At 36.3% G+C, this 12439-nt stretch overlaps 1 protein-coding gene across 6 annotated transcripts in view; it reads left to right on the forward strand.

The window, feature by feature from the left end:
* The window catches only part of cpeb3 (cytoplasmic polyadenylation element binding protein 3), a 43204-nt gene extending 36633 nt beyond the window's left edge, over positions 1-6571 (forward strand). For all 6 annotated transcript variants that reach the window (XM_006799046.3, XM_006799047.3, XM_006799042.3 and 3 more), the window contains one exon: positions 1591-6571. In XM_006799046.3, coding sequence (XP_006799109.1) covers positions 1591-1818 — 228 coding nt within the window. In that variant the 3' untranslated portion in view covers positions 1819-6571. The remainder of the gene's footprint in view (positions 1-1590) is intronic.
* Positions 6572-12439: the final 5868 nt, after the last annotated feature.

Below are 12439 nucleotides of genomic sequence, written 5' to 3' on the forward strand. Positions count from 1 at the left end.
GATGTCCATCTTACATTTGTTTAGTTTTTTTAGGCATTAGGCTGCAACAAAAGGATTTAAGTTGAAAGAATTAAGAGTTTTGAAAGGATTTATATTCACTGCAGACCACAGACAGTGGAGCGCATTCTTGAAATTCATGTTCAGTTGTGGTGAGAAACTAGGATGCCAGCTGGTGCCATTTTCTCTTCGTCCTTTTTCTCGCCTTCATTGTCTGTGACTCACTTAACTGTAAATGGCTCTTGATGATAGCACATGTGAGCTAATTACCTCTGGTCAGCTCTGTGTCCACCGAGATGATATTGGTGTTTAATGGCCTGGCAGCCTGCCCGTTTCTTTCTGGCTTTCTTGCTTTTTTGTCTTCCGTGAGCTCGTTGCTCTCAGCGGTGGATATTCCACTGTAGCTGCTGCAGAGTTTGGCTAAGCACGGTCTCCCACTGCTGAAGGATTTGATAACCTTTCATTTTGTGGCCACACTATAACAAGGTTAACATCCACCTCTGCCTGCTCGTACACTGAGGCGTCTCCATGGTGACTGAGCTCTCATTTCTTGTCTCCTGGCTTCGTGGTCAAACTCATTATATTGGTGGATGTCCTGTTTTATTTTAGAAATTGTCAAACAGATCACAATGAACGGGGGTTCTGGACTATGACTTAAATGGGCAACACATCTGGAGAAAACCAGCTGTTATTCTAGCACAGTTACTGTGCAAATCACATGGCTATGTGGGTTTTTTATATACACAACAACAACAAAAAACTGGAGGAAATGAAAAAAAACCCTGCAGCTCGCAAACTTTATTTTTAATGGCCAGTAGAGGGCGCCTTCTTTGGTTGCAAAAAACCTGATAGTATAGCAGTCTATGCTAAAATGACCCTTGAATCTTTGCTCTGTTACATTTTCCTGACTTTATGGGCTCAATCACTACTTTTACTGAATCACTGAATAAAACACGACATTAATGAACTGATCCACCTTTCATTAGTCTCATGTGGTTTCATGTTTCATGAACCAGTGGGAGATGCCGTGATGGATACACCCATCTTTTATACTGGGAATCGATGCAGACTGTTTAATGGCAATGGTAGATCTGTACCAATTGTTTGGCCCCACACCTGTGGAAATGATCGTGGATGTAGCCTGGAGTTATTTATTGATTGCTTAAAATCCATCAGTGACTCGTAGCAGCCCTATTTTTTGATTATCATGCAATGACACCCAGAGGACATGGTAGTTTCACTGAACCGGGCTTCCGTTTCTCGTTGCTCGTTGACGGGGAGGCAGCTGCAGCTGATCTGTTTTATCAGGTTTTCTTGATTTGTCTGTCATTTCATATCTAAAAATATCTGTTCTCATTCACAGTGAACACGATTGCATTAGCTGGTTTCTTTTTCTTTAAAACATTGTTGAGGCTGACAGATTATGGCAGCAGTCGCCGTGAATACAGTATTACTGAGCCCTTTGTTTCAAAGACAGTTTACTTGAACAGGAAGTGAATTTTATATGAATCTGAGCGTACGCCACTTCAATCTGTGTTTTTTTGGATATGATAACCTAAAATGCGTTTGTTTTTTTTTGTATTTTTTTGCCAGGTGGAGGTCAAGCCGTACGTCTTGGACGACCAGATGTGCGACGAGTGCCAGGGGGCACGCTGTGGGGGCAAGTTCGCCCCCTTCTTCTGTGCCAACGTCACCTGCCTGCAGTACTACTGCGAGTACTGCTGGGCCAGCATCCACTCACGAGCCGGCCGAGAGTTTCACAAGCCACTGGTGAAGGAAGGGGGCGACCGCCCTCGACACGTGTCCTTCCGCTGGAGCTGAGGGAGTTGGTTGAGTCCAAGAGCCAGCCCTGCCTAACCCCCCGCCCCTCCTCCCCAGTGAACCCACGCCAACCTGCCCCCAAAAAAATCCTCCTGCAGCCCGGGACAGCGCTGGAACCCTCCTCCCCAAAGCCCCATCCATCCACCCTGCATCCCACAAACACCTCATGATAAAAAAGGCAGAAGTGATACCATCAAACACATGGGACTTTCTTCACAGCACACAGCTCTGAACTCATCGTCTAGTGTTCCCCCCGACGATGAAGCTTTGTGGGGGAATTGAAACGCGAAAGTCCATGAGCTTAGAATTTGCACTTTGGCACAAAATCTTACTAAACACACACACAAACACACACGCACACAGGATGGTATGTTAGGCCCCTGGCTACTTTTAGTTCCCTGTTCTGTTGACTAGGTGGTGCGGTACGTCCTGTTGGACCTCCCTCCCCTTTACTAAGACAGAGGTGGGACCATGCAAATATTTAAAATATACATATATAAATATATATAAATATATATATTTTGTTTTGTACCTATCTATACATCTATAGATAATTTAAATTTTACGTAAAAGGAGCATGCACTTATTTTCAAAACCTGTAGTTATATTGCCCCTGATTTAAGAAGAAAAAAGAACTACCAAAGGCAAATGAAATTAATGCATACAGAGGAGCAAAATAGGTGGCATAAGATGTAGCAAGATTCAACAACTATCCAGTAGTGTGGAGTTAAAAAGGAAAAAAAAATAACACGGCTATATTCGCTCTCCATTTTGACTCTGAAAATATTAATACCTCATATGCGCAATCAGATCAGTTTGCTTTCTAGGTCTTTATTTTTGATAATAACATTATTTTTTAGTGTTATGTAAATGTAATGCTGCAATAGCTTTGCTGCTAAATCCATGGTATAAACAGATACCATAACTTTATTCAGGCTAGGGTGTAAAATAACAGCAGATGTAGAGAGAAGCACCTGGTGGGGTTTTTTTACGTTTTCTTTTTTTTCCTCCTAAATTAAATGAGAGCCGTGGCAGGGGGAGGGGGCCCCCCCAGGCAGAGACGGCTAACTTTTGTGTGTGTGTGTGTGCGTGTGTGTGTGTGCGCGTGTGGGGACCGGGCGGGGGGGATGGGGAGGGTCGCCCCCTAACTGCATGTTTATTTCAATCAGGTTGCTGCATGCAATAGACTTTTTCAATATCACGTCTATTCGATTCTGCCCATGTTTGCACAGCACACTACAGACGTTTGACTCACACCAAACTGGACAGATACAGGGAAAAGCTGGTCAGAGGAACCAGAGGGTTCCTGCACAAACAGGCATCCAGATAAAATGATAAAAACCTTAATAATCACAAATCCAAAAAAAAAAAAATGTAGGATTACCATTAAAACAAAAAAACTGTCTGATAGGTGAAGTACTTTTTTCCCTTTTTTGCAGTGATTGTTGATAGAATTGTGCAATTTTTTATACAGTACGTAGTTAGGTCTGAGTATGCCTAGAACTGTGATTCGCTTTAACTGTCGTCAGTGTCCGACATAGAAGTCCTGTGAAATGTCATAACTAGTGTATGCACACGTATATATGTTCTCTTGTACACACACCTACTTGCACACACACACACACTCTTGCACCAGTACACACAGAAGTCTCTCACATGTGTACTCGGATGGCTGTCGATCTTTTTTTTTTTAATTATTTTTTTAAATGCACATTATCTGGGTCCGAGGAGACGCAACCAATGTGAGCTTAGACTGAGAACTGAGTTGAAATTATCCTTTTATTTTTCCACCATTGAGAAAAAGCGCACGTTTACGTCCCAGAGTGCAACCAAAGAGCTCACGTGTTCGACTTTGTTTAACAGAGACCACCTGACACACGGGATGAGGAAACTGGACGGTACGTGGGCGCAGCAGATCGGATGAGGAAACAAAAAAAAAGAGAGAGGCGTTTAGGGGCGAGGAGTCAAACTTAACACTGAAGCTACTGGACACTTGAGAAACTGAGCCCTGCACATGCTCTCGCTAAATGGGAAGGGGGTAGGGATGGGTGGGAAGGAGGAGCGTTGTCGGAACATGCAGATGTGCAAACTGGGATTACCACATTTATCCAGATTTTTATTTTCCTGCAAAGCTTGAAGTAATGGACCTGCTTAAAAAAAGAAAAAAAGGTGGAGATATAGATATATATTTTTGTTTTTATCAAAAGGTTATGGTGCAGTTTAAACAGGAATGGGCGGGTAGGTGGATGCAATGCATAGAAACTTTAAGTATTGACTGCTGAAAACGGGGAGGGTATGCTTTTTTTTTTTTTTTTTTTTTTTTGGGGAGGCTGGGCCACATTACACTGGTTTTAGCAGTTTTGTGGACAATCTGAACGGGATCCTACATCATTGCGAGTTATCGTGTGTTACCCCTTCCCCCTTTTCCTTAATTCCGTGAGTTGTGATTGGCGCCCCTGCAGTCCCTCTCCTCTCTTTTCATTTTACTCAGTTAAACTGTGTGTTTGTTTGTTTTTTCACCAAGAAATCGAAACTAAGCAACAATACGTTTTTTTCTTCTTAACTGAGGCTAACCATGAGTAATAATAAGCATCCCTATGAAAGTGAATTCTGGGTGTTTTTTGTGACATTTCTTTCCCCACCCAGAAAAAAAAGGTTTTCTATGTTTGTTCCTTCTCTATAATAGCTATTTGTTATGCACTACTCTTTGTATCTGACCAGTTTTCAACAGTCAGCTGTTCTTTTTGTTAAAAGACAAAAAAAAAAGAGAGAGAGATAAAGTGTGCTTTCTGACTGACAAGATCTTTTGCAATACCTCAATTTTGAAATATATTAGGAGAGAAACAGATATTTTCTAAGTAAGTTTATTCAGATGAGAAATATATATTAATTTAATTCTTCAAGAGAAATGATTTAACAGATGGTTGATTTTTCTTTTTTAAATCTTATCATGCTTTTTTTTAAAGTTTGCTTTTATTTTAAAAATTAATTATTTTATTTTTTTGGAAAAAGACAACAACTGAAGGAGCTAGAGCTTTATACTAATAATATGTAGTTAGTGAGAGTCTACTTTATTACAGTGGCAGCGAGGGTGAGCGCCCCACTGGTCGAATCAGTCGAAACATCGGAGGGAGGAGAGCTCTTTAAGGAAATCGAATATAAGGTGCTCAAAGAGGAAAACGACACATATTTCCCACCTTTTTGTATATTTATAATCAATCATTTACTATGCTGACCAGAGTTGTGAAAGAGATCTTCTGTTCGTTATTTTTTTAAGAGAAGTTTTTTATGTTTCCTAAACGTTTGTGCTCCCTTTTTTGTTTTTGTAAGAAAAAAAAGAGGGAAAAAAAGAGCAACCCCGATTCGTTAGCCCGACGAGAAAGACTTGTGAGAGTCACGGCTGGAGGTAGAGTGAAAAGAATGTTATTTTTACCACAAAACAGACACAAGTGTTTTCACCTGTAACTTGATCTGAAGCCCCCAAGGTGCATCAATAGACTGGTGGCCTTCTATTCTAGCAAGACTTGAATTAGTCCCTTTTTTTTTTAAAGGCTAACAACCTTGATTCTTTGTCGTAATGTGCAATACTGTTTGTACTGTTTGTAGAAAAGAAGAAAACAAGAAAAAAGAGGCATAAATCTTTACTGCAGAATTATTTTCATTGCAAGCATTGTGATTCACTAAAAATCATTTTCTACTGTGTATTTACCTACTCTACCTGCTAGTACCTTCCAGTAGTAATGTAGCCTTTGTACTGAGAAATATTCATTATTTTTAGAAAGTTTTGCTAAAAAACAAAAGAAGAATTTAAACATATTTGCATATTTTCATTTTTATTTCATGTTTTTTCTTTACAGACTTATTTCTCAACCATTAATAGTTATTTCTGGGGGAGACTTTCATATCTGGTCAATGTCATTAATATTATTTTGTATTTTTACTTGGAATAAATTAATTTTTATTATGCTAATTCTTTAAAAGTTTATTTTTTTTTCCATTTGTTCACTTTTTCATTTTTTTGGAAGCTATGAAAAAAACCCCTTTGTAATATTGTTACTAAAGTGTCTCGTTTCTTGAAATGCTAAGCTTTATGTGTTATAACTTGCTGATGTTGCTTACATTAGTGTGAAAATGATCTAAAGATGAAAAAAAAAAACCTACTCACAAAGAAACAGATTGGTGGTTGGTGATGTTTAAGTGATTCGCAATGTAAACAGATGAATGGGCAATAAAATAAAAATGGCAGAATGGAGCATACATGTAGTATGTTGTGATGTAATTGTGGAAGATGGATGACACCACTGACCATTTACTGCTATTGCTACTCAGTGCTATGTTCCAGTAATTGCTACTCATTAGCTCACATACTTTATTCGACTCAGCAGATCCTTCTAAAAACACACCAGTGACACATGCTGTACGTGGTTCAGTCCCCACAGAGCACACCAGTGTGACTGTATTTAAGTATGAATGTAAACGTAGCTGCACTGTATGATACATATAGAAATTGGAAGGAGCATGTGTGACCTGTACAATAGTAATCATTTATAGCAGGCATGGGCCTAATGTGGCTGCTCTCTATATATCTGTACTTTCACCCTTTTTCCTGCCTTCGAGGAAAGAACGGTTTGACGTTTGAATATTTTATTTGAGAAAAACTGACTCCTGTCTCTCCTGCTGTACTCATCAATAAACATGGAGGCTGTTAGCTGAACCAAGCACTGAACACAGCTGCAGAAATGAATTTGTAAAACTGCATCTCGTTCGATTTTGTTCTTTATAGATTTGTTAAGGAGATCGTATTGTAGCTTGGTGAGCTTTAGTGGTCTGAGGTGAGCGGTTTTTTGGGGGCCAGTTTGCTTTAAGCTGTAGTCATTCAAATCAAAAAGTTGTTTTTTTCCAGAATACAAAGAGGAAAAAGTAAGAATTTTGAGATTTAAAAAAATGATTTTTCAGAATTTTTCCGCCAAGGATTCATGAAATCTAAAACAAACAAACAAACAAACAAACAAACAAAACAAAAACATAATTTTCAAAATGCAGAATTCTAAGAAAAGTTAGAATTCCCCCCTTTATTTCTTCAAAAATTCTGAATTCTCAGACATCATATTAAACATTCTCACTAAATTATCAGGATTCTGAGATTTCAAAGATTCACAATTATGAGAAAACTCTGAATTGTATAAATGTTCTTTATTTCCTTCACTGGCCCTAATTTTCCTCCTTACAGTTACGATAAATTAACTTTAGCTCAAAAAAAGACTCGAAGCTCAGAAATGGCAACCTTTATGTTGTCCAGAGCTAGCAGAGGCTGCATGTCTAAAGCTCACCAACATCGAGATTACATTTTATCTCAATAAACGGCAGAAATTAAACATTACAGTGCTACGAGTACTTTCATGAACTGCTTTCTTGGCCTGAGGTATTGAGTTCCTGCAGTTGTGTGCAGGAAGTAGTCCTCCAACACGGTAACAGCCCATCACTGTGTCGGTTTAAGCATTGCAGCTTTTTAAGAGTCAAACAGGTATGGTAGCTTTCCTTAATAAGGCTCAATGTCATTGACGTAGAAATTTCTAAAAGCGATAACTCCAAAAATGATGGACTGTTATATACGACGCCCATTTTTATGAACACAATGACGCTTAAAAGGTTGTTTTAGGTCTGCCTACTGTACAGAAAGTGGATTACAGTCAGAAACACCTAAATTTGTATCAGTATTGAGCAATCAAGCATGATTAACTATCATCAAAATCACATTTCAATTACGTTTGTGTACAACATAATTAATACCGTTATTTAGAATCATGTGTAATGATGGGTTGGTCACATATTTCTTATCTTTACACATTCCTGCAGCCTACACCCAATGTCCATATTGCATCCAATAATCTTTTCTAAAATGTTTACAAAAGTATAGTCCATACACAAAGTATACACATAAAAGAACACCAACAATCAAATAATGAGCAAGCATGTGGACACAGTGGGGTGGAAAAACTCGCTCTTAACAGGATACACCAGACCCAGTGACCCATATGCCACATTGTTGGGGACACACTGGAGTGAGGTAAAAGAGAAAGTAAGAACAAAACAACCAAAGAAAGTATGGTGAATTTACAGGAAATCAAATGTGATCTTTTTTTTAAAATTAAAAACAAGAACTGCTCAACCTGACCCAAACACTTGAGCAGTGGTGTATATTGTATATTGTATGTTGTATGTAGTTGTATCTGATCAGAATTTTGTCACCAGTTTTAAACAAAGTCGCAACATTTTAGCTCTGTCTGCAAACAAAATTGAGTTGAACAGTTCCAAGACTGATAGCAAACTCTCCCTAACTCATTCATTTTCTCATATTAGTGGCTCCTATGTGTTTACCAAACATTATGCATGTTTATTAATTTGTCACACAGTGGCTCGTGGTTGCTTACAGCCTGTATTTGTACTTTACCAAAGAGGCGTCATTCAATCCTGCCAGCTGCCTATCGTAGGAGCATTTTAAGGATGACAGACTCCACCTTTGCTCATATCTATTTAACAGTCTCTTCACTGTCCTGATACTCCTATATGATCTGCTGTAATCAATAACCACGTACTATCATTAAAAACAGCTCAAACGTTTGAAGTCAGTTAGGAAAATCTTGCTCATAAGCATTATAGATCTGTAGATTTGGGCCTTTCTTCTTCTTGAAGACGTGCAGACTGCAACGCTGTCTCCAGGTGGAAAACAGGAGTGATACACCTGCTGTCAGGCCTGCAGCTATCAGGCTTGTGATGTTCTCGTCTGTGTTAAAGTGGACAAAAATTATTTTTTAAACTGGCACAAATAATTTGTGTGGCATCTTATTTGATGCAGAACACCTGATTGTTCGGCAAATAGCTCGAAATGGTTATTTAAAAGAAAAAAAAAAACCTTGGCTGCATTTTTAGATAAATAGCTGCAAATAACTTTCTTGTTTACAAAACTTGTGTATAGGTTTTTAAAATTTACAATTTATATTTGCATTTCAAGTTAATGATTCATGAAACATGTTTGTGGTTGTTACTTTTTTTCTGCTCAGATTTTATGTTTTTTGTCTAATTTTAGATTAATACAATATGACATGTGAGGTTGTGCTACTTTTTAAAAAAAGTAACAAGTAACTATAACTAATTGCTTTTTCAAAGTAACTTTCCCAACACTGTCCCTCACATCATGACATTTCCATAAATTGGCAAAAATATTACATTACAAAATGCATTGAAAGAAAATAAAGTGGATTCTTACCATAAAGGCCAGCTCAAGTTATATTATGAAAAAGAAAAAAAAAGAAGAAAAAAAAAAGAAAAGAAAAAAGAAAAGAAAAAAGAAAAGAAAAAGAAAAAAGAAGAATAAAAGGAAAAAAAAGGAAAAAAGAAAAAGAAAAAAAAGAAGAAAAAGAAGAAAAAAGAAAAAAGAATAAAAGGAAAAAAAAGAAAAAAGAAAAAGAAAAAAGAAAAAAGAAGAATAAAAGGAAAAAAAAGAAAAAAAAGAAAAAAGAAAAAAGAAAAGAAAAAAGAAAAATAAAAGGAAAAAAAAGAAAAAAAGAAGAAAAAAGAAAAAAGAAGAATAAAAGGAAAAAAGAAAAAAAAGAAGAAAAAAGAAAAAGAAAAAGAAAAAAAAGAAAAAAGAAAAAAGAAGAATAAAAGGAAAAGAGAAAAAAAAGAAGAAAAGAGAAAAAGAAAAAAGAAAAAAGAAGAATAAAAGGAAAAAAGAAAAAAGAAGGAAAAAGAAAAAGAAGGAAAAAAGAAAAAAGAAGAAAAAAGAAGAATAAAAGGAAAAAAAAGGAAAAAAGAAAAAGAAAAAAAAGAAGAAAAAGAAGAAAAAAGAAAAAAGAATAAAAGGAAAAAAAAGAAAAAAGAAAAAGAAAAAAGAAAAAAGAAGAATAAAAGGAAAAAAAAGAAAAAAAAGAAAAAAGAAAAAAGAAAAGAAAAAAGAAAAATAAAAGGAAAAAAAGAAAAAAAGAAGAAAAAAGAAAAAAGAAGAATAAAAGGAAAAAAGAAAAAAAAGAAGAAAAAAGAAAAAGAAAAAGAAAAAAAAGAAAAAAGAAAAAAGAAGAATAAAAGGAAAAGAGAAAAAAAAGAAGAAAAGAGAAAAAGAAAAAAGAAAAAAGAAGAATAAAAGGAAAAAAGAAAAAAGAAGGAAAAAGAAAAAGAAGGAAAAAAGAAAAAAGAAGAAAAAAAGAAAAAAGAAAAGAAAAAAGAAAAAAGAAGAATAAAAGGAAAAAAAGAAAAAAGAAAAAAGAAAAAAGAAAAAGAAAAAAGAAAAAGAAAAAAGAAAAAGGAAAAAAGAAAAAAGAAAAAAGAAAAAAGAAAAAAGAAAAAGAAAAAAGAAAAAGGAAAAAAGAAAAAAAGAATAACAGGAAAAAAATAATAAAAAAGAGGCGTTATATTATGAATTATTGGGAGGTTATTCAGATTAACACAATAATAATCTAGAACAATGAAGCATTCATAATGAATATGTGCTTGAGTGTTCACTGTGTTTGTTTGGCTCATATTGAACTTTTAAAAGATGAAAAGTAAGTAAACACCCAACAGCTTTCAGTCATCAATTTGCTTTACAGTCAGTTTAACTTGTGACAGCTTCAAGTGATGTTTAACAGGTGATTGAGTGAAGTGTAAATGTGCAAAACTAACCTATAGGTGGCAGCAAATGGCTTGCCTTGCTGCCACCAGCAAGAAGTCATCCCAGCCTTCTTGCTGGGATGACTGTTAGTTATCCCATTAAAACAGAATAATCCAGGACAGAGAAACTGGCACTTTTTACACTTACTCACTACATTTTTAAACAAATGTTATCTCTAATTTCTACTTCTTACATTTTCACAACAGACTCATTACTTCAGGTTCAGCAGTACAATTTATAGCAGTTATACAAAGTAGAGTGGCCAGAGTGCAGGTGTAAGTTGTAGTCACTGTACGTGAGAATCTAGCTAGCACTCAAGAGGAGGAATCAAGAAGGGTAAGTATCAGATAATTTCACATTTCTGTCAGTTCAGAGAAAGAGAGGGAGACAGAGGGAAGGTGGGGCACTAACATAACAAGACAAGAACTATAACCAAACTAAGAAGTACACAAAAATAATATACACAGCAAATGACAGAAATGTAACTAAAAACAAGGCACTGACGAAATCAGACTGGAAGTGCACACTACAGAGATGCAACCTTAAAACACAATCAGAAGAAGAAACAAACACAGAGACACGACTGTCTACACAAGAAGGGACATGAGACACAAGGGAGGTATGATAACAGAAACCTAAAGACTAGATAACATCCTAAGACTTGAAGATACAAATAATATCAAGGGATTACAAAAGGGAACTTATATAAACCAACAGACAGAACCAGAAACATGAAAAACAAAACTCAGATGTGCTGGAAAATATTATACTGAAAGGATGAAACACTGAAGAGCAAGAACATAAATAACTTCATAAACCCAAGGTAAATCATGAACTCACAAAACTCAAAATACTGGGTCAATGACCCAGGAATCACGACAAGGGTGTGTTAAAGGTAAATGGACTAAAACTGAGCACTCAAAGTGCTTTTTATACAACTTGCCTCATTCACTCAGGCACTTTTTTCTATGTAAGTGCTTTCTATCTATCATTCTCACACATTCATAGTCCTACGGATCCATCCATCGAAGAGCAACTTGGAGTTAGTATCTTGCTCAAGGATCTTTGGCATGCAGACTGGAGCAGACAGGGACTGAACCACCAACCATCCAATTAGCAGGTGGCCTGCTCTACCTTTTGTTCCATCTCTCTGAGTTTTGTGAATCAAGTGTAGAACACAAACTGTTTTTGTTGTGGAAAAATAAACTGAGCATCAAAACCAAACTGATTTTCTGAGATATACTGTATTGAAAGAAAGTTTTGTACTGTATTTGTATTGAGATTTATTGAAAGGGATCAATCCAGCCAGAGCAGGGTTCATACCAGCAATGACAAATAGGCAAAATAATAACGGCTCCTTTATAGTGTGGGTACAATCTTTGTGTTTATCATTATAAACACAGTTTATAATTAGTTTATTACAGCTAAATAACAACAGTACACTGAGGTTTAATAAGGTGAAACACAATTTTTTCTACTATATTTCCACCCTTTTAATTATTTCTAATCACTCTTGTAGTATAAAATTTGTATGCAAAATATAGCAGTAATAAGAAAAAGGAAAACCTCCAAAAAAAAGAGTCATGTAGATTTTTATCCTGTGTAAAAATAATGCGAAAAGTCACACCAATACACAACACAGCTAAAATAAATGACCGAACCTCTCAAACCGCACCATCCTATTTATTTAATCAGGTGTCGTCTGTGTTCCTTTGCTAATCCGTCGTGGGTAACGCTCTTGTTGGAGGAGGGCGCTCTTTCACCCCTCACTCTTTCGTTCCAGCACAGCTGTAGGTTGAAAGGGGAGAGCACATTGTACACCCTTGTTGTCTTCTTCATCGTCAATATGGAATTTTTTTTAACCCTTTGGGTTATTACTGTGGTTCTGTAATCCTCTTGCAATGGCTGACAGGGACCCAAGTGGCACAGCCTTCAACTTTGACTCCTGTCTGGATTGTCAGCAGTACCTGAAAT

This window comes from Neolamprologus brichardi, chromosome 13 (assembly GCF_056152115.1).
Source record: "Neolamprologus brichardi isolate AB-2024 chromosome 13, ASM5615211v1, whole genome shotgun sequence".
NCBI classification, from domain to species: domain Eukaryota; kingdom Metazoa; phylum Chordata; class Actinopteri; order Cichliformes; family Cichlidae; genus Neolamprologus; species Neolamprologus brichardi.